The 23,704-nt window shown below is 38.1% G+C and overlaps 1 protein-coding gene across 1 annotated transcript in view; it reads right to left on the bottom strand.

Moving 5' to 3' along the window:
- Positions 1-11,295: 11,295 nt before the first annotated feature.
- LOC137109060 (dapper homolog 3-like) overlaps positions 11,296-23,704 on the bottom strand; it is a 36,103-nt gene continuing 23,694 nt past the window's right edge. The window contains exon 3 of the mRNA XM_067494404.1: positions 11,296-22,219. Coding sequence (XP_067350505.1) covers positions 20,571-22,219 — 1,649 coding nt within the window. The 3' untranslated portion in view covers positions 11,296-20,570. The remainder of the gene's footprint in view (positions 22,220-23,704) is intronic.

Raw genomic sequence — 23,704 nt, forward strand, 5'->3', positions numbered from 1 at the left:
TGGTGTTTGAGTCTCCATCTCTCCTCATTCTCTCTCTCACTCTCTATCTCTCTCTCACACACACACAAACCGAGAACAGAAGTATGTACATGTTCTGACATAATTCCTGTTTTCATTTATTATAAATCCATTTTTTAGTGTCAATTCTTGTTTGCTTTTCATCCTTCTTCTTCCCCCCAGCAAACAGGAACCACTGACATAAATCAATGCTGGTAAACTTAGTTATATTGTAAGAGGTTTGCAATCTTCTATTTTGTCAACCATTCAAACATCTTTAGATGTTTTAGATTTTTTGTATCTCACTGGCTTGCCCTTACCTTTTGATCTGTCAACCTCATGTCATTGTTTCCTATATCTCTCTCACTCACTCTTTTTTAAAAGAAGCAGCAAATAGTTTGCTCTCACCCAGCTCCCTAGTTTTAACAATCCTTCACTTTTGGCAGTTGATTCACTTAATCTTTCTGTTCCTTAGTCACTATCTAGTTTGGTATCTGTAGCTTTCTCTTTCTTTGCCCTCTATACCTTTCTTTCTTTCTCCTCCCTGACTGTCTTGATAGTTTTTCAAGTGGACTGCCTTCTTCCTCTCTTTGTATAGTAAATACCCCACAGCTGCCAAAGTGCGGTAAAAAACTTTTAATCTTAAACTTCACACTCTCCACTTATAATGCAATGAATGCCTGTAAGTCATATATCCTGACTTTAGGACAAATCCAAGAAGAAATTTAATATATTATGTTATGCCACCATCACTGAGATTGTGCAGTCCTCACAGTTTAAAAAAAGAATGCTGGCCAAGCATTCAACACCTATTGTTACTTTTACTCAGGCTATCGCAATAGTATAATGAAATAATTGTCATGTCTGAGATAAGGCCCTGGCCAGATATCCATTCTGGACAAGTCTCTTAAATGCTGGACTGTAGGGCCTGGTCTTCTTTACAGCCAGCTTCTGCAGTGCAGCATTCAGCAGGCAGGAGTGTAAAATTTGTATGTGGAGTTGAAAAATTATTTTCACAAACAAAAAAATCAATGGATCTCCTAAAATGGACTTTTTACAGTGCTCACAGTGCCTCTAGTGTTTGAATCAAGAAGCTTCTAAAAATAGTGTGTGTCAGATAAAGGAGAAAAAATATATCTTTCTGTTAGATACAAATTCTGCTTGTCACAACATGGCTCAAGCTTGAAAAAACTTGAGACATGTTGTTTAAATGATTAAATATTAGTGCTAGGCTTGTTACTCAAAAACAATTTACTACGTATTACTCTTACTCAAAATTATTATTATTTTACTAATTACTGTATATTTCTTTTCTACAGGTTTAGGGCCATCACATATTCAGCTACAAGCTTTGTTGATGGTTTGTTGCCTGTTGTGGCTGCTGTCAATGATTAAAATGCAGTTTTTGTTGTTCAGCTATTAAAGTTTGCAGCCATCTGCCACGGCTCCACTGGGCTTATCTATCATGGGGTCTATCTACATGAGCTTTACTTCTTTGTGGTTTCTTAAGTTTTTAAAGTGTTTTTAGCATCATGTATTTCCCAGTAGAAAGAATGTTTCGGATACCTTCAGCCAATTTACATATTACAATAATGTCATTGCCTTTTGTTCCAACAAAATCCAAGTAATGTCCATTTCCAGTCAATAAATGTAAGCACTTCCATTATCCACACCAGCTTACCTAAGAGCAACTAATATGAATAATGAACATCAAATTTCAAATCAATCTTTGTCATGGTAACAAGAAAAGTAATCAAGGTGTTTTCAGAGGGAATCTAAAAATATTTTTGTAACTTTTTACACCACTACACAACACTGTTGAAGATACACGTTTATTAGACAAAACTACATAAATTATGTGTAAAATTTAAATGTAAATGAAGTGTCGAATGTGACTAAATATGGTGTATATAATTTTGTTATGTGTATTAAAGAGAAGTAAGACAAATGAAGAGGTCAAGCAGAGTGGGACTGTGATTAAAATGTATTGAACTTTCACCCACACTTTGCTGACCTTTTTGGGATCAGCCAATCATTGCTAAACACCACTTTAATAGCCAAAAAATAATTATTCGTTTTGTGTCTCTGAATTTCCCTAACTGGAATAACATGTTACTCTCATATCGAGACCAGACAAGCACAAATAGCCTGTATAATTGGCAAAATATTAGTATGCAAATAGAGCTATACCATCAAATTTAGATTCTCTGAAACAAACAGTAGCAATCTACTTATATAATAATGTTAGCATCGTAGCTGTATTATACAGATGCTGGAAATGCACATACCGTATCTGTCATCTGTGCCAATACACTTTTAAAGATAAGTACCTTTCATTCACGAATGGACTCATGCCATACATAAAGAGAGTAAAGATGCAGCCAGCAAAATATCCACTAAAGTTTAAAGGACACCTTCACTTATTTTAAATTAGCTTCTTTTGGTTCTAGTTTGGGTAGTACATGTACATAAATGCCATTAAACTTCCCACTGACTTGCCTATATCATCACCTTTTCTTGATGTACATTTACATCCTAAACTAAATCAATAAATAAACTAGAATCAAGTTCAGGAGTGTATACAGAGAAAGAGGTTAGCTAAGAAGAAGTGGGACACTGAGAGGACTGAAGAGAGTAGACAGGAGTACAGGGAGATACAGCGTAAGGTGAAGGTTCAGGTGGCAAAGACCAAACACAGAGCATATGAGGACTTGTATGCTATGTTGTATGATGTGACTGGTGTGAAGCAGGAAGTAGAAGATTAGTAAGAGTGAAGTAAGGAGGATCTTGAAGAGGATGAAGAGTGGAAAAGCAGTTGGTCCTAAAGACATACCTGTGGAGGTTTTGAAGTTTTCAGGAAAAAGGGAGATGGGCAGAGCTGTGGCAACTACAGATGAATAAAGCTGATGAACCAAACAATGAAGTTGTGGAAGCTTGGCTAAGGGCAGAGGTGAGCATTTGTGAGCAGCAATATGGTTTCATGCCTAGAAAGAGTACAACAGATGCTGTATTTGCTTTGAGGATGCTGATGGAGAAGTACAGAGAAGGTCATAGGGAGTTGCATTGTGTCTTTGTAGATTTAGAGAAAGCGTATGACAGGGTGCAGAGAGGAGCTGTGGTATTGTATGAGGACGTCTGGAGTGGCAGAGAAGTATGTTAGAGTGGTGCAGGACATGTATGAGAGCTGCAAGACCGTGGTGAGATGTGCTGTAGGTGTGACAGAGGAGTTCAAGGTGGAGTTGGGTCTGCATCAAGGATCGGCTCTGAGCCCCTTCTTGTTTGCTCTGGTGATGGACAGGCTGACAGATGAGGTTAGACAGGAATCTCCATGGACTATGATGTTTGCACATGACATTGTGATTTGTAGTGAGAGCAGGGAGCAGGTGGAGGAAAATCTAAAGAGGTGGAGGTCTGCTCTGGAAAACTGAGGAATAAGACAGAATACATGTGTGTCAATGAGAGGGACCCAAGTGGAACGGTGAGTTTACAGGGAGCAGAGGTGAAGAAGGTGCAGGACTTTAAGTACTTCAGGTCTACAGTTCAGAGCAATGGAGAGTGTGGAAAAGAGGTGAAGAGGCGAGTGCAGGCAGGTTGGAACGGGTGGAGAAAAGTGTCAGATGTGTTGTGTGATAAAAGAGTATCAGCGAGTATGAAAGGAAAGGTGTTCAAGATGGTGGTGAGACCAGAGATGTTGTTCGGCTTAGAGACAGTGGCACTGAAAAAAAGACAGGAGGCAGAGCTGGAGGTAGCAGAGCTTAAGATGTTGAGCTTCTCTTTGGGAGTGATGAGGATGGACAGGATCAGGAATGAATACATCAGAGGGACAGCTCATGTTCATGAGCCAGATTGAGGCGGTTTGGACATATTCAGAGGAGAGACTGTGATTATATCGGTAGAAGGATGCTGAGGTTGGAGCTGCCAGGCAGGAGGTCTAGAGGAAGACCAAAGAGGAGATTTATGGATGTAGCAAGAGAGAACATGAAGTTAGTTGGTTGGAGAGAAGAGGATGCAGAGGACAGGGTTAGATGGAGGCACATGATTCACTGTGGCGACCCCTGAAAGGGAACAGCCGAAAGATAGAAGATAGAAGAAGACACAGCTTTAATTTTGGAGTTGGCCTGTTGTCAAATTTAATTTTAAGTTTCTGCTTTTCTGGTGATTGAAATATAAACAAACTCTAAATACTTTCCACTGCCCTTGCTAATATTTCTAATGCTGATTTCTATACTAAGGGAAAACAGTGACTGATAACATGCTGTGATTTGAGTGCTATGAAGCCATAGGGTGACTGACTTCCTTGGCATAATCCTGACTAATCACAGTTTGGCAGAGGCATCATGATAACCTCCAACGTTTGTTTAGCTTTTTTTTATTTCGCCCTGGCCTCCTTAGGCTTCACTTACCACAGTAGGCCCTGTTTCACTCACTGTAATTTACTGAGAGATGATGATGATTCATAAAATAATCTTCAAGTGCCAGAACTGCTCACCTACTAATTAGTAGGTAGATGGCCCCATGAGGCTGCACATTCACATGTTACATCAAGGCTTTGTTTGTAAATTGAAACTGACACTAAGCGTCTCAGCTTGTAAAGCAGGTTTGCACGTCAGTGTCAATGTGATGTATTGCGCCCGTCACTGAAGGGGACATTGAGGGGACAATGAAGGGAGAGGAGGAGAGAAACAGAAAAGCAGTATAGGCAGAGATGAAGGAAATTAAGCTGAACATGTAATTGCCAAGAGACAGAAAAAACAAACGAAAGTGTACTAGTAGTACTTTTAACAGAAGTCAGTTATTTTTTGTATTTTTTGTCTTCACACTGTAGAGGTCCACGCTATAAGGTCCAGTAAAAATGAGTTGTATTCCTGCCTCTCACAGGTAAGATGCATTATTGAAATATACCAATAGTCACTAAAGATACATGCTATGTAAGGTAACTAACTGTTACAGAACTATGTGGTAAAGTGGTGGTAAAATACAAATGAGTCTATTTAGATGCAAATGTTAATTTCCTATAAAGTTTTAATTAATCTAACCTAAGGTAATGTGTGCACACTTACTATAAACGAATTAATCACGCCAATTCTAATTTAAAAAGTAATGGCCAGGACTGACCATTCTGTTATCACCTTATAAGTAAGTCACCAACTGGACAATCATGTAGATGTATTCTAACTAGTGTATTAAAATATATTTTAATTTCCTCATTCCTCATCTCAGGTCTTCTTTTTTTTATTTCCACTTGTTGTTTAAGTCTCTTATGTCATTAAGTGCTTACTTGCAGATTAACACAGCAGAAGAACCTCTTTCCAGTTCCCTTCCTACACACTGTTGTTCTAGTTTGTGTTTTGGAGAGTGAAACATATGGTAACACATTCCACACACTTTGTCTTTAAAGCCCAAAGATGTCATTGGTACTTGCCATATAGATCAATGGGTTAGGTAAAATCGCAGGCATCTGTTGAAATCGTGCCTTTTTCACAAAAATGCAGCTGCTGTTTCTTAAAATGTATCCAAAATGGCACAATTTTCACACTCTTATTTAATAGTTATTATTAAAATGGTTTCTAGTTTCCAGTTCTAGTTACTATGATAAGAACCAGCAGATGTAGTTCTTGCCTGGAACCTTCAGATAAATATAGGGTAGACTTGGAGCACAGCAGAAATTGCTGATGCCAATGACAGTTTTGATAATGACGCTGAATAAAATCAAACTGATCCAAATTAAACTGAAACATGTTTTTCGGTATTTGTTTTTGCAGTATGAACTCCATTCTCACTCAAGTCGAACCTCAGATAGAGGAAAGTCCAGTTCAGAGAAGAGAGAGCAGAGTCTACCAGGTACTACTGACATCATGTATTTACTGTAACTTAGTCTGGGTTCAAATTCCATTTTTTGTTTTACATACAAAAATCATATACCAACTAGGTGATTTTATAAAGAAAATATTAGGTAATATATTTGGGAATTTTACTAATTTCACTAGGTGATTTTACTAGAAGTAAAGTTTTGCCCATTAGACACATTTCTTATCGTTTCTGTGATGGAGCTAATGATGTTCAGTACATAGGTAATTATAAGGTTGTAAATTGCACTGTATAGGATGCAAAGATGTGCATTTTTAAATCATAACTAAACTCATATCTCACTCAATCATAACTATTAAATTTTAAGATTAGGTTTTAGTTTAAATCTAACTAAAGCATGCATAAACCATACATCTTCAGATCTTTCCTGAAGCCAACATGGAAGAAGAATTGGACTGCAGCTCCTATCCTGAAGACTTCCTTTATCGGAGGGAGCGTCTTCCCTCTATTGTTGTGGAGCCCACAGATCACAGTGAACCAGAGAGCGAGCAGCTGTGCTGGCCTCTAAGATGCCAAATGAGCAACACTGTGGAGAAGGAACAGTTCTGCAGATCTGATAATGCAGAGGGCTCTGTAAATCAAGAGCAGCATGAGGATCTGGGGATGGAGGGAGGGTAAGGATCAAAGCGTTAGAACTTCTACAGTTACTGTCAACATTAAATTTCTGAAATTATGTTGCCAACATTTAGTGCCATTGCCACTTGAAATTGTATTACATTTGATTCTACCTTTCAAACATACTATGACTAGTTATCACTTTCTCTAAGTGTCTGTCCACTCACAAAACCTCCAATATGCATCTTTTGACAATCAAGCTAGTGGTAACATGAGACTAACCATTAATCCACACTCTTGGTTTCCTGCTCTGGTATTATTATTATTAACTTACAACAAATAATAATACTTTAAAGGTCAAGCAGAAATTATTCTTTAGATCTTTTTGGTCAGAAGGGTAAGCCTCACTTAAAAATATTTTGCTCTCATTGCTGTTTAGTGAGTCTGGATCACTCTGTCCTTGAGTTTAAAAGAAGTTAAAAAACTTCAGATTTATTTCATGAATTTATATATCAGTTCATATTAATTTATTAATAACATTTTGGAAATAACAAGGTAACATAGTGGTAATAGGTAACAGTAATAGTTATAGTGGGGGAAATAATAACTAGGCACAAGCAGTTTATTATTATTGTAATAACTATGTAAAAGCACAATATTTCTGTAATATTAATATAACAGGATTGTTATGATGGCAATAAAAAAATAGTAATATGATTGTACATACTAGGGTAATAACTTGGTATTAGCTTGGTATAAGCTATGCATATATTCAATTCAATTCAACTTTATTTATATAGCGCCAATTCACAACAAAAAGTCATCTCAAAACACTTAAAGTCAAGACTTTAAAGATGTATAAAGAGAACCCAACAATTCCCCCTTGAGCAAGCCCTAGTCTACAGTGGAGAGGAAAAACTCCCTTTAACTGAAGAAACCTCCAGCAGAATCAGGCTCAGGGTGGGTGGCCATCTGCCTTGACCGGTTGGGGTTAGTAGAAAGTGGAGAGAGAAAAGAAAAGAGCAATAAAAGCAACAACAAAACATCAGGCAGGTTGGTAGGACCAGTAGCTGCACACTGGAAAAGGAGCTCAGTGCAGTAGGTGGTGGGTCCCCCAGCAGTCTAAGCCTTTAGCAGTATCACTAGAGGAAGGTTTTAAGCTAAAACTTAAAAGTAAAGAGGGTGTCTGCTTCCCAAATCGGAACTGGGAGCTGGTTCCACAAGAGAGGAGCTTGATAGCTAAAGGCTCTATCTCCCATTCTACGTTTGGAAATTCTGTGAACCACAAGTAGGCCTGCATTCTCAGATCGAGGTGGTCTACCTGGATAATATGCTACTATGAGGTCTTTATATGATGGAGTTTGAGGGTTTTAAATTCTATTCTAGATTTTATGGGAAGCCATTGGAGAGAAGCTAGTGAAGGTGAAATAGGATCTCTATTGCTAATTCCAGTCAGGACTCTTGCTGCAGCATTTTTTAATGATTGAAGGCCTTTTAGGGAGTTACTGGGGAATCCTGAAAGTAGGGAAATAAAGTAGTCCACCCCCAGAAGTAACAAATGCATGGGCTAGTTTTTCTGCATCACTTTCAGACAAGATGTTTCTAATTTTGGCACTGCTCCGTAGGTGGAAGAAGGCTGTTCTAGAGATTAGTTTTATATGTGAGCTAAAGGACAAATCTTGGTCAAAAATAACTCCAAGGTTCTTTGCAGTAGTACTGGAGGCCAGACTTATGCCATATAGAGTAACGATTGGGTTGGACATCATATTTCTGAGATTTTTGGGTCCAATTACTATGACTTCAGTTTTGTCTAAGTTTAGAAGTAATAATGGTGGGACATCCAGGCCTTTAGCAATACTTATACTATTGATCACAACATTTTATTACAGAGACTCGAACATGAAATTGGGATTAAAGAAACTGCACTAGATTGGTTTAAATATTATCTATGTAATAGATTTCAATTTGTTCATGTTAATGATGAATCCTCCGTGCACACAAAGGTTAGCTATGGAGTTCCACAAGACTGTGTTAGGAGCAATATTTTCTTCATATATGTCTCCTTTAGGCAACATTATTAGAAAACACTTCATAAATTCCATTGCTATGCTGATGATACTCAGCTATATCTATCTATGGAACAAGATGAAAGAAAATCAATCAAGCTTCAAGCATGGCTACAAGACATAAAGGCCTGGATGTCCCATAATTTCTTACTTCTAAACTCAGACAAAACTGAAGTCATAGTATTTGGGCCTAAAAAAAAGTGAAGCTGAAAAGCTAGTCCCTGCATTTTTTAATTCTAGGTTGGACTACTGTAATTGCCAACTTTTGGGATCCCGCAGTAATTCCGTAAAAAGTCTGTATTTAACATTTGCAACATCTGCATTTAAAATGCTGCAGCAAGAGTGCTGACTGGAATTAGCAAGAGGGATCATATTTCACCTTCACTAGCTTCGCTCCATTAGCTTTCCACAAAATCTAGAAATGAATTTAAAACCCTGCTTCTTACATATAAAGCCTTGAACCGTCAAGCTCCATCATATATAAAAGACCCCATAGTTACATATCATCTGGGTAGACCACTTTGAATCTTCACTTCAGAATGCATGTCTACTTGTGGTTCTCGGAATTTCCAAAAATAGAATGGGAGGCAGGGGCTTTAGCTATCAAGCTCTTTTCCAGTGGAACCAGCTTCCAGTATAGATTTGGGAAACAGACACCCTCTCTACTTTTAAGACTAGGCTTAAAACCTTTCTCTTTGATAAAGCTTATAGTTAGTTCTAATTATGGTGCTATAGGCTTAGACTGCTGGGGGACCCACCCCAGCTGTGTGTTTTCCAGTGTGGAGCCACTGGTCGTAACAACCTGCCCAATGTTTTTTTGTTGCTTTTGTTGCTCTTTTCTTTTCTCACTCCACTTTCCACTCAACCCAAACGGTCAAGGCAGATGGCCGTCCACCCTGAGCCTAGTTCTGCTGGAGGTTTCTTCCATTAAAGGGAGCTTTTCCTCTCCACTGTTGCCTAGGGGATGCTCGAGGGGTAATTGTTGGGTTCTCTGTATACATCTTTAAAGTCTTGACTTTATTCTGTAAAGTGTCTTGAGATGACTTTGTTGTGAATTGGCACTATATAAAGTTGAATTGAATTGAATTGAATATTGCTACAGTGTTACTGTGCTGTACCTAGATATTACCCCATATTACCTTGTTATTTCTTTCAATATCACTTCATTGATACCCTGCTATTACCAAGGTATAAAGTGTTACCACAATTTCAAAAATTATTTTTAAAAGTGAAGGTTTTGCAGGTTTGTATCTAACATACCATCTACTGTCTCTCCACCTCGACTTTTGCAGTGTTGTTAAAAGGAAGTCTTCTCTTGGACCATCCCAGAGTCAATTGTCAATCTCCAGACTGACCCCTCCTGCCTCCCCAACTACCCCTGAGGCTGTCCCACCCTGTCTGAAGAGCTGAACCAGTACCACCAGCATGGACTGATACCACGGCACTTCACCCTGAACTGTGTGTTTCCTTTAAAATGTGCTACCTCTGTATGTCTTGCTATCCCAATAAAATAGAAGCCCTGTGAAGATTGACTGCCAGTACTGCTATTTTGCTGTAGTTTTAATGATTTGTGCTTACCTCCTGTTCTTTAGTACAACTGTATGTAGAACTGTAGACTGATGATAAGGAGAATCTGTTGTTATGTGATAGGAGTCTTATGTGTGTCAGCACAAAAATGCAACTTTCGGTGCAACAGTAAAAGACAGAAACCTAAGCCCTAAAGCCAAAACAACAAATCTAAAGCATATAAATAGCCAATAACACTGATAAAGACTCATACCTATAGTCTAGGGTCCTAACAAACTATTTTGGGAAATCAGACCAGTTACTTATTCTGAAGTCTGGAGGTCTACATGTTGTGTTGAATCTGTTATTTACAGATCTTCACATCAGATAAGAAACTTACAACAACAGCATAGCAGAAATACATTTTCTGTTGTGTATCAGTTTAATTTATTAAGTGTAATTTATGGCCTGTCTAGTTAACTTGAACTAGAGGGTCAACTAAACTGGCAATAAATTCTCAAAAATAGCATGCCCTATGAAGTTACACCAGTGATCATGTTTTTACAGCACAAGGCCTCTAGAGGGAAGCAGAGCCACACAGAACACTGACATGAAGTCCAAGTCCTCATAGTGAAACATTGCATAAAGTTTCAAAGTTCCAAATATGGATGTGTGGAATTTTCTCTTTCCAGACATTCATAAGTTCCACACTTTCCCACTAGCTACAGTAACATGTTTGCAATTTAATTACTTGGTATAAATATGTCTAAAATGCAAACTTATGAGAAAGAAGCTGGACCACTAAAGTAATAATAGAACTATAAACTATATAATAAACAATAATCTACTTCAACTTCAAGCTTGAAATGTGCCCATATTTCACTGACACCTAACAGCTGTTATGTTTGATATACATGAGCAAACACTGACTAGACCTGAATTTTAAGTTTGGGGGATGGGGATCCCTGGGGAGAAACTGTCAGCAATTTGGTTGACATTTCCCAGGGACGAGAAAAACTAAGCTATATGAGTTTCAGTCTTTTTCCTTTCTTTCTTTCTTTTTTTTTTTTTTTACTTTTTTAGTTTTACTCTATCAAAATTTACTCTGATGGGTCTCATCACTCCTCAGGACTTTGGTTGTTTGCATATTATATCAGGACTGAATATTTGACTGAGATGACAAGCTAAAAAAATTAAAAGTCTGCTGCTCATGCTGATGTTGGAAAGGCTGTATTACAAAGGTAGATATAAATAGGCACAAAGATCAGGTCAAAACCATAGGTCAAAACACAATATGTTTATTGTATTTATATTGCATTTTATTTATTTTTTTTCTCACATACAAAATAAAACATTTTGCTATTTCATGTTCACTTTTCACTAATTTAAACACAGGCTACATAACTTCACATGCCTCAAACAAGCTTCATATAAGTAGTTAATTTAGCATAAAACAACAAGCACATGGATAATTTACAGTTGGACCAGACAACTGAATGTACATTATGTTACTAATTATACAAACCCAAAGCACACACTCAGTAAAACACTGGCTATCTGAACACTCTTGGTTAGCAATTAATCACACATTTTAACAAAAGTTATGCATTAAACATCAACTTTTAAATGTCCGATCAGTATTTTCCACAACAGCTATGCTAGAACTAGCCACAGTAGTCCACACACCCAAGAAACTGTTAATTCAATTCCTGCCAGAATTACACATAAACTCCCTGAAAATCTTCTATTTTCCTCTTTATTTTATCTTATTTATATGTTTGTTTTGGTTAATTTATTTACCATTTCTGTTTACCAATCATAGTTTTGTATTTTGAATTCAGAGTCCCTATCTGTAGTTCAATATGACAGACACCATGACAGTGTCTGCAAGTAACACAAGACAAGAGCTATGTAGGCCATGGGTAACAATCAAGTATAAGAAGAAGGTTTCTAGGTATTCATCAGTACAGTCTTTGGGCTAAATAGGCATTAGAGGCTTGTGTTGCATTGCCTACATTGGCACCACAAAGTCCTGATTTGAGTATAAAAGTGTGTCAGAAATGGAGACAGCATGCAGTTTGTTTCCATATGTATAGTCTATTTGTACTTATGCATATGTGACTATGTGTGTGTTAAGGAAATTGAGGTGACTGGTGTAGGAAAAAAGAAAATACACAGTGATGGAGAAGTAAATGGGCCGCACCTTCAATTGCTTTTCTGCTTCTTTGTCTACAGAGACAGCAGAGTTGGTTCCAGCTCCTTACTAATCAAAGCCAGATGTATGCTTACGAAGCCTTGATTCAACCTCCTCCTCCTTTCTCCCTTCCTGCCTCCATCTCTCTGTTTCTCTTAACTCAGTCTGGGATTCCTCCTCAGACTCAGTGCCTCTCTGTTCTTTCCTCAGTCCCTCCTCCTCTTCTGTTGCCTCTCTTCCCCTTGGTCTCTTGGAAAGCAGGAAATACTTCAGGTTCCTGGCCCTGGAGGGAGCATGTTTTCACTAACTACTAACAGATGTAGGGATGAAGGATGGAGGGGTAGGATATAAAAGCAAAAAGATGGCAGCTGGAAAAATGCCACCCATACTGAGATAGCTGAGATGACAAAGAGCTTCAAATGTTGCTTTCCCTTTATAGCATTAAAGAATTATATGCCATTTATACTCTTGTACTCATGTATTTCTATTTTCTCTCCTTACCAGATTAATAAACTGAGAGAACTGCTGGAGCTGAATCCTAAGGGATGCCTTCAGTGATTTTAAACTTACTGCTTTTGGTTCTAGTTTGAGTAGTACATGTACATAAATGCCAATAAACTTCCCTTTGACTTCACTACATTAAAATATTTCTCTACTTCTAGCTGAAAAATTCCTCCAGATGACATAACTTGAGAAGAGCCAAGATCTTTCCTTATATTTTTCTAAATGAACAATGGGAGCTGTAATATGACATCCGCCACTCTGATACTTGTACAGTTCATTTGTAGAAGTATTTCACGGGAGTAAACATGACGTGGCCTCTCTGGGATGACAGTTTCACTGACATATCTCACAGACATATCTCACAGATAGAAAATATGATAAAAACCATAAGATAAAAAAAATCTACATCTACTCAAATCAACAGAATACATGGCACAGGACACTCTATGAAGTCACACAAAAACATTTAAAAACATAAAAAACTAACATAAGAACTCAGACAGAGATGCCAAAACTCCCTACTGCCAGTCTTTATGCACATGCATCCGTGTGTGTGTGTCCAGCAGTTGTGACTTAGACTGTGGTCATTCCCCGACCCCTACCGTAAGCTAAATATCTAACCCTAATCTTTATGTTAACCTTAACCCTAACCTAACTTTAATTCAAACACTAAAACCTGTCACACATCTCTGACCATCAGTGAAAATGCGTGCACTGTCCCAAAATGTCCTCTGTCCCGTAGTATAAAGTTTTACTAGGTGTACATACCATACAATTACATACACACACATTTAACTTGTTAAACCTCTCACTTGATACTACAAACCCAATACAAGTTCAGTATTTAGACATACAAAAAGGATTCTTTCCCACCAGGTGGTTTGGGCATGTGCATAAGAAGGACATAGTATATTGGGGAAAAAAGGTTGAGAATTAGTTGCTAAACAGAAGGAGAAGAGGAAGGCCAAGGATGAGGTTCATGGACACTGTGAAAAAGGACATGTGAGAAGTTGGGGTGACAGAGGAAGACACAGAGGACAGTGAGATGAAAATGGATGACCTGCTGTGGCGACCCCTAAAGGGAGCGGTTGAAAGAACAAGAAGTACTACAACTGTTCAGTAAAGCAATTCAGTGCATTTAGGAATGTAGACATAGTCAAGATGATGTGCTGAAGTTTAAACTAAGTATGGAGAAGAAAGATATTTCAGCTGATTTTGAGGAGGCATTGTGGTTGCTAACAGACAGGCTGCTAATCTACTTGGATTTACAGAGAATGGTCTGATAGTCTGGTCTTTTCTGGCCACAAATGCCTTGTTAATGCCAGAGGTCAGAGGACAATGGCCCGGTTTGTTTGAGCTGATAGAAGGGCAACAGTAAATTAGATAAGGCCTGGTTTTAACCAAGTTACAGCTCTGCCTCCCATTCTACCTTTGGAAATTCCAACAACCACACGTAGGCCTGCATTCTGTTATTCGAAGTGGTCTACTGGGATGATATGGTACTATGAGGTCTTTTATATTAGATAAACCTTGAACGTTTAGAGCTTTATATGTAAGAAGCAGGGTTTTAAATTATATTCTAGATTTTATGGGAACCCAATGGAGAGAAGCTAGTGAAGGTGAAATATGATTTTTCTGGCTAGTTCCAGTTAGCACTCTTGCTGCAAAATTTTGGATTAATTGCAGGCTTTTTAGGGAGTTACTGAGGCATCCCAAAAGTAAGGAATTACAGTAGTCCAACACAGAAGTAAAAAATGAATTGACTGCCTTTTCGGCATAACTTTGAGACAGGATCTCCTAATTTTGGCAATGTTCTGTAGGTGGAAGAAGGCTCTTCTAGAGATTAGTTTTATATGTGAGGTAAAGGACAAATCCTGGTCAAAAATAATTCCAATGTTCCTTGCAGTGGTACTGGAGGCCAGAATTATGCCATCTAGAGTAACATTATAGTTGAAAAGCATGTTTCTAAGATTTTTTGCTTGAAGCTTCATTGACTGATTTTTTAAATCTGGTTCAATAGATAGATATAGCTGGGTATCATCAGCATAGGAATGGAAATTTATGGAATGTTTTCTAATAATGTTGCCTAAAGGAGACTAGTTTTAGGCATCACTTAGTTAGTTATTAATTTTGGCAATGTTCCGTAGGTGGGAGAAGGCTGTTATAGAGATTTGTTTTATATGTGAGGTAAAGGACAAATCCTGGTCAAAAATAAACCCAAGGTTCCTTGCAGTAGTACTGGAGGCCAGACTTATGCCATCTGGTTCCATATATAGACATAGCTGGGTATCATCAGCATAGAGTGTTTTCTAATAATTTAGCCTTAATAGACACATATATAAAGTAAAAAGTTTTGGTCCTAACGCAAAGGCTTGTGGAACTCCATAGCTAACCTTTGTTTGCATGTAGGATTCATCATTAACATGAACAAATTGAAATCTATCTGATAGATAGTGGTGGCGACTGTGGTGCAGGAAGGTAGTGTCAAAGTGTCCTAGAGCAAGACACTGAACCCCAACTTAGTTGCTCCCGGAGAGTGTTGGCCAGCTGCATAGCAGGTCCCCCATCGGTGTGTGTGATTGTGAGTGCGAATGGGTGAATGAAAAACAGTGTAAAGCGTGTCAAGTGCCAATAGGTATAAAAGGGCTTTATAAGTGCAGACCATTTACCATAGATAAGATTTAAACCAACCTAGTCCAGTTCCTTTAATCCCAATTCCATGTTCCAGTCTCTGTAATAAAATGTTGTGATAAATGGCATTGAATGCAGCACTAAGATCTAACAGAACAATTATAGAGACAAGCCCATTATCTGAGGCCAAAAGAACATTTAAACAGTACTTTTACCAGTACTGTTTCTGTACTATGATGAACTCTAAATCTGACTGAAAGTCTTCAAACTAATTATTTCTGTACATGTGGTAGCCTATTTGCTTTGCAACTACCTTTTCAAGGATTTTATAAATAAAGGGAACATTGGATATTGGTCTGTAATTGGCTAAAACACCTGGGTCAAGACAGGTTTTTTTAAGTAGTGGTTTAATTACAGCTTCCTTATAGGCGTGTGGTACATAGCCTGCTTCTAAAGATAAATTGATGATGTCTAATACGAACGTGTCTATTAAGGGTAAAGCTTCTTTGAGCAGTCTAGTTGGAATAGGGTCTGGCAAACACGTTGTTAGTTTAGATGATAGTTGGTAATTAGGTAATAGTTGAAGTTAGCTCAGCGAGCTCTATGGGTAAAAAGCAGGGATTGGGGCCTTAATGATGATTCTAGCATTGTCGTACATGAAGATCTATTATTAATATTTGGGAGGGGACCTGGTGAATTCTTTCTCTAATAGCTACAATTTTATTCATTAAGAATGTCATGATGTCTTTGCTGCTCATAGTTAAAGGAATACCAGTGTCAACAGAATTATGGCTTTAAGTCAGCATCGCTACAGTTCTTAAAAAAAAAAAACAGGGGTTGCTCGTGGTGTGATGGCCAGCTGCAAAGCAGCTCCCCTATCGGTGTGTATGTGAGTGTGAATGGGTGAATGAGAAGCAGTGTAAAGCTCGTTCAGTACCAATAGTTAGAAAAATCCGTCTATCGTTTTGGCTGTGAGACAGCTGCAAACTTTTGGATAAATGTATAGCTGAATAATTCCTACTAATCAGTACTTTTTAAATTAGCATTTTTTTTGTGTGTGTGGGTTTGCTCTGGGTACTCAGGATACAGTATAACATGATAAGCGGTGACCGATAATGGATGTCTTTGTATTTCATGTTTATTTAGTGTGTAATTTTGTAGGAAAAACCTTATCAATATGGAAAGCAAGTGGTGGTAATTGTGTAGGTATACGTGTGTGTTTGTGTGTGGTACGTGGAGTAATGTAATTTATTACATATAAATTAAATAAAGCCTACACTATGACATTGTAAATTTGAAGAGTTAATTTTAACATCAAAGAAAAATACAGATTGCTGAAAGAACTTAGCTTTTTTTTTTTAGTAGAGATATTGGTAAAAGGCAGATGGTCCCTTACCTGATACACAAACAAGCACACAAATACAGTACCTACACTTTGGATGGTTAGTCATAGTAAATTACGTCAGATTGAAATTTTAACAATTGCAAATTAATTCATAAATATGGTAATACCCTGTTCTTTTGAAGTCATTTCTGAACTTTTTCGGTATTGGATTTCAGTGAAGGCGACAAATAATTTACTAGTAAGCTTACTGGTATAATCTATTATATATAGTGGTGAAGTCATGAATCACTGACATTAAAGTCCAAATTCAGTTGCAAGTCTTTCATGATGTTTTAAAGTCTAGTCTTAAGCCATCAAATTTATGACTTGACTGAAATCCCCGAAGACAAAACAGGCTGTAAAAGCACAAAATCTGTGTCACAAAATGATTATAAACTCCAGATGACAAAGAACTTTTACTGTAAACTAATCCTTTTGTGCCTTGAGTGTAGTTAAAGAGACAAATGTTTTATTACTCATCACTATTCAAATTTCTGCTATAATGCCCATCTCTGTCAAATGGGCACATCCACATTTTAATCACTCAGCACTTCTATCACTCACACGTGCTATGTGTGTGGGTGTGTTTTCTTTTCCAGTGTAACTATTGGTGAACTGCCTAGGGACAAACAAATAGGTTGCTCATTTGGTATTATCATACAAACTTTCACCTTTAGACATGTTTTTTTGTTTGTTGTTGTACTTTAATTTCATGCACCACATTTTCAGATTTGTAAAACATACAAAATTTCATACAAAACAAAACTAATAGTCCGTTGGCTAGAGCAAGTTAGGCAATTTTTTCTTAGTCTACTACACTATCATTAAAATTAAATTTTATACAGTGTCCTTACAGGAATACTTAATTGATTTCTGAGTTTGCTGAGCAAAAATTAGAAACTTCACAGCCTGCTTTCTGGTGAAAAGTTTACTGTTACTTTGTTTGGATCTCAGATATACTGTCTCACAGAAACCTCATACTGTACAATCAACCAGTCCACTTCTTCACAACCACGCAACATCTATTGTTCTAACAGTTCCCCATGTCTGACAGATACATTCACTTCTATCCATAATATATTTAATATCTGTATGTTTATGAAGAGACAAATGTAAGAAGCATGAACTGACTTTGGTTGTTTGCATTACATTAGCGTCCTGTTTAATTACACTGTGACTTAGAAATGTCACAATAACAGGTATGCATCATTTCAGCAACAATTGCAGTCAGTCTAAATAAAAACAGTGCCCTGCCTCAGCACTGTAATACTACAATGTACAGTATTAATAATATGTTTCCAATATGCACATGTATAACTAAATTAGATAGAGAAAAAAAAAAAGGAAAGAAAAGGAAAAAATGACATAAGATCCTATGTTAAACATTAAAATGTTAATATGCATTGGTCCATTGAACAATTTGCAAAGCATTAAAATATGTATCTAGTATGAGTCAATGAGTGAGTGTGCTGGCATGAGGCTATACAAATACACACTTAAAGGACTGCTAAATTGAAATGATAATTTAAGACGAACAGGTTCTTGAGTTGCATTTTAGGGAACTCTTTTTTAATGTGATCCAGACCCTGGATGAGTTGTGTACAAAGGCTAGAAATGTATAATTTGGAGTTTAAATGTGATTCCAATTAAACAGATTAAAAATAAATAAGTAAAACAAACACAACCAACCAAACAAACAACACATCACAAGTAAGTGTCTTACACAAGTAAGAAAAATTAAATATTCGATTATGAAAATGGTCTTGCATAGGTCACAATACTACTACAGTAGTAGGTGTATTGATTAATCTGTACATAAAATAAATGTTCTAAAATCCAGATCAGTGTGACCTAATACAGGAGCCAGTTCTGTTAACAGGTTTGTACTTAACTGGCACATACAATTTAAGAACATTTGTGCCTTTCATCAATTTTGTACTTCTTGATTTTATTCTTAGGTATGAACAAAATTGACAAGTGGCCCTTTCTTTGCTATTATCACTGTGGCATGCACCACCATACACCACCACAATCATCATTGTGGGAAGGGCCATTGCTGACCTGCAGTGATGCTTTGAGGCTACAGACTGAAAGGCACTCTGTAAGCCACAGGGTAAAGACACTGATGCTTTAACAGACTGTGTCACAGACTACATCAATTTCGGTGCTGACACACGTAACTCCACAACAGCCCTGAATCACCATGGACAAGGCCATCCTGAAACACAATAAGAAAGCATTAAGGTTAGGTAAAGAGAAGAATGTTTGTTAGGTGGGGTTTTAACCTTTAAACCTTCAGATCAACTTTTAATTATTTTATTTTTAGCAAGCTTTTAATGTAATATCAGGACAGCAATCCACAATATAGTTTGAGTACATCTCATTTGGTCTTCTTATGTGATTCTGAGCATGTTTGTTATCATAAGGATCCGGAATGTGGAGCTTGTCTATTTAGAACTAAGACTGCAGAGTAATTTAGGGTTAATTTAGGGGTTATCTCTTGACCTGTGACCCATTACTTTGTCTACGTAGCTGATTTTGGTGACACAATGTCTGCGCCAGGAGGTCCAACTTTGCTTACTGTATGAAAGTTGGTTGTTAGGTTGTAAGAGGAAACAATAGCAGAAATGCCGTGTCAATGACTCCTACCAATCACTTTATGGCATGAATCACGTTGCTTCTTTGTGAGCTATTGCATGCAGAGTACAATGCAACCTTTCAATCTAACATTTGTGATAAACTACCCTAAAATTTTTAAACTCTGAATCCTGACTTTGTTTTCCAAATTTAATCACAACAAGATATTTCTCATTTTAATCGTCAACTTGAGCCTGCATCTGGAGAGAGTCCCTGTGAGGTGAGAAACAGTCACCCTGTTGGTATGGTTCCTTTTCCTTTTTGAGCAGAGAGCAGCTGTAACCAAACAATTTTTTTCTTGGGGATTAATAAACTTTTTTTTCAATTTTCATATACCATTTGAACCTTCTAACAAAGGTGGTAGAACAGGACTCTTATATAAATGGTCTGCACTTATAGAGCACTTTTCTACCTATTGGCACTCAAAGTGCTTTACACTGCTTCATATTCACCCATTCACACTCACACTCATACACCGATGGGGGAGCTGCTATGCAGGTGGCCAACACTCACCGGGAGCAACTAAGTTGGTGTTCAGTGTCTTGCTCAAGGACACTTCGACATGTGACCGGAAGAGCCGGGGATCAAACCAACAACTGTGAGATTGGTGAACAACCGCTCTACCTTTCTGCGCCACAGTCGCCCACACTATAGTAAATTGAAATGCATGGATTAAAATGTGGCCACAGTTGTTGTCTAGGAATACTATGTGTATAGTGTGACAAAACTAGATTAGCGTTTAAAAAAACATGATTAAATTATTATAGTAATATGACAATACATATGTATTTTAAACGTCATTCCTGACAGAAAATGGCTGATAGAGTGATCCCCAGTTACGTCATTATTTTTAAAGGTACATGTAACACCATCCACCCAATCCACTCTTTCCAGCTCATAGTATTTCCAAATACAAATAGATTTTTTATTAATACTGAGCAGCCTGGTAGGTCAATGGTAAAGCATCAGGCTGGGATGTAGAAGTCTGCAGGATTTAGTCCTTGAGTGAGGCACTCAGTGCTAGCTCCCCCGGGACCACTGCTCCCCGCCAGGGGATTGGTTAAATGCGAGAAAGGTTTTCATTGTAACATTTATGTGAGCTCAGTGAAAAAAATAATGCTCCATTTATATATTCACTGTTCACTAGTTTAACGTTCTCCTGGTCCAATATTCTATATAGTCCAAAGCTTTGCAGCTCCCTTTTTTTCAGTTTTGCTAGTATTCCACTTCATACAGTGGTAATTACTTTCAGTGATCCAGTGCGGAATCGCATGATCTTTTTCTTGAGAGCATGTGAGGCCTTGATCTTGACAAAAGCCTTGGGTTGAAGTGTTGCTCCAGTTGCAGCAGGAGGTGATGGGAGGGAAAGTTGAGGGGGAAGCTGTTGGGGCCAAACCAGACCGCCACTTTCATCTGAGTCAGTGGACAAAGAGCTGGAGTCAGGAGAGTCAGCCTCACTCATGCTGGACTCAGACTCACCCTGACGTGGATGAGTGTAGTCATCACTAGGTTGACATATTGGCACTTGATGCCTCTCTAACTGGTACTCCATGTGCTGATGATGTTGGGAGTGTGGGTGCTGGTTGTAGTTGCGATGTGGATAGACATATGATGTATGTGTAGAACGAGATTTGCGTGTGCGCCTTGCAAAATTGTCCTTTGGGTTTGAATTTAAAGAGCCATGCATGGGGGCTTGTGTAGGTGGCTGGTCAGCCTCATCTTGGCTGAGCTCCAGCGTAGACTTCCAGCACCGGTAGTTACCACTTCCTTGCTGCTGTTTCCTAGTCTTCGACTGGCTACTGCGGCTTCCCCTCCCGCCACTTCCAGCTTCTCCACCATCCCTCTCTACTGTATTGTACTTACGTTCCGGAAATCTTGGTAGACTGTTCTCTGACTGAGACCTACAAGCCTTCTTTCCCAATTTTCTGGTGGCACCATTTCTGTCTTCAATCGAACGACACTTCTTGGGCCCCCCTCGGCATCTGGAGGGTTGGACCTGAGAGGTTGTGGGCTGCTGCTCTTGAGTATGGTGGCCTCTTTCTGGAGAAAATGTTCTTTGGTTAGATTTAGGCACCCCAGGAGCATTGTGTCGGTTTGAGTGGTGATGGGAATAAGCTCTGGTGGAGGCCTGGCAGGGCTGGGCTGGAATATACTCAGCATTGACCAGCTGCTCCTCAGGCAAAGGTGGTTGGTAAGGCTTTAACAGACCTGGAGGAGGGTAGCTGTGGAAATGTTGAGATGAATCGAGTTCGCTGTTGCTGGAGTCTGGGTGGACTTGCACTACTCCGCAAGATGGATAGTCCAATGAGGTTGAGTGTGAGGGGTTAATCATAGAGGCTTGTCTGGGCATCTGATAAAATTCTGGCCGATCCTGGCCACTTTGCTGAATGTTGTGGTGGTATGGGGGATTGGCCTCTCCAGGAGACTCTATGTCTAAGTAATGGTCCGGATTCAGGTTATTGAATGCCTTTGAAGCAGTTCCCTGTAAACACTGGGATAGACTAGATTTGACTGGAACAGCCTCTTTTTTTGGTGATTGTTGCTCCTCTTTGTGGCCCTGCTTGACCATACTGATAGTCCGGGTATCATGTGCTAGGCTGGTACGTGGCTTTGATGGGCGTGTGGGTAAAGATCTACGTTGGATCAATTCAAATATAAAAGTCTCTGCCTTTTGTAGTTGTTGAAACTCTTCCTGTATTTCAACACCTCTAATCTCGCCAAAGACGTCAGTAACCATGGCCCTCCTTGCACGCTCTAACAACCATGCTTCTCCTGTCCCGGTCTCCCCTGTCCCCGCAGGAGCTGAGAAGGAACAGGGAACCACAGAATGGTACTTTGGTTCAGGACATTCATTTTGCTTGGCTTCAAGGACCTCTCCTGACAAAAAAGCAAAAACAATGAAAAGGATCAGAATTGTTCCCTTTACCATTTCTGTAACAAATTTCTCCTTTACTTTACTGTACAATGCACATTCAGAGGTCCCTAAAGAGTCTACAATTCTTGAACAGTGCAAATGGCCAGTAAAGTGTATCTGTTTGACACTTGTTTTCTGTTATATAGTATAGTTTGGATACAAGACAGAGGGAGTTGCATATAATAGCGACAAAAGAGATCGGGTGTGTCAGTGACTTTTTTCTGATTCTCATTAAGATGTATTTCAAAAACAACAGTTTCAAGGCAACTAGTAAACATACCAGGGATTTGTGGTGTGTGATAGTGGTGCTGAAAATTCAACACGTTAAAATAAGTTTAAAAATTAAAATATTGCTGGTGTTTTGCAATATTATATGGGCATTAAGAATGTCATAAAACAATCCCAAATACAGATAGTTAAGAGAGATTGTGTTTTGTTTTTATATAACAGAGGGAGAGGACAAAGAGATATTAACCACTAACATCTTTTAATGAATATACCTAGAATTAATATTGTGTGTATATAGTGTGTTCATTTGTAAACGCAGTGTGTAAATGTTATTCTTACAGTAATATCAAACTTGATGAAAATGTATTTAACTAATTTAGTAATAAGGTTCCTGAGTTTTAAATAATGGTCTTTAAAGTATTTATTTAAATAAGTAGACATACTGTTGTAGCACTTCAAAGTCTGTGGAATTCACTTTTCTCTTATTACTTCAAGCTTAATTTATAGGCAGCCAAATGGTGTGCTGTGAGTAACGTCAATGTGTGCCATGGGATTTTGTGACACCCATGATATTATTACTGGAATCCGCATCTATACAAAATGTTATGAATTATTCTGAATTTAATGTATCTGTATTATCTATGCACTCTTTTCCCAGTTTACAAATTCAGTGACCCTGCTGATAATAATAATAATTTAAATAAAAAACGTTTAGGCCAAAGGGACTGTCTTTGCCCACCCAGGACAAAACTCAAAACAATGGGGGACAGGGCGTTTGAATCCACTGCTCCCTGTCTGTGGAATACCCTGCCAGTCCACCTTAGAGCACAGATGGTGGATGATTTTAAAAAGTACTGAAAACCTTCCTTTTTAGGAAATCATATTTTAGCTGTTTTCTTAGATGTTTTTAGATTATTGTATTATATTGTCGTCATTGTAGATATTTTTATACAGTTTTTTCTCCAGCATCTTCCTTGTAGCAATTTGAGATTTGCTTCATTATAGTGCATTATAAATAAAATATATTATTATTAATATTATTATTATATTGAGAATCTGGGTTAAAATATGAGCAGAAGAGCTCTGAACCAGTTGGAGTTTATGGAGAAGCTTGTGTGGAAAACCAGATAAAAGAGCATTACAGTAGTTAAGATGGGATGTGACCAGAGAGTGGATAAGGACAGAAGAACAGGACGAAGGCGAGCAATATTATGAAGATG

The sequence above is a fragment of the Channa argus genome, chromosome 24 (genome assembly GCF_033026475.1).
Source record: "Channa argus isolate prfri chromosome 24, Channa argus male v1.0, whole genome shotgun sequence".
In the NCBI taxonomy this organism is placed as follows: domain Eukaryota; kingdom Metazoa; phylum Chordata; class Actinopteri; order Anabantiformes; family Channidae; genus Channa; species Channa argus.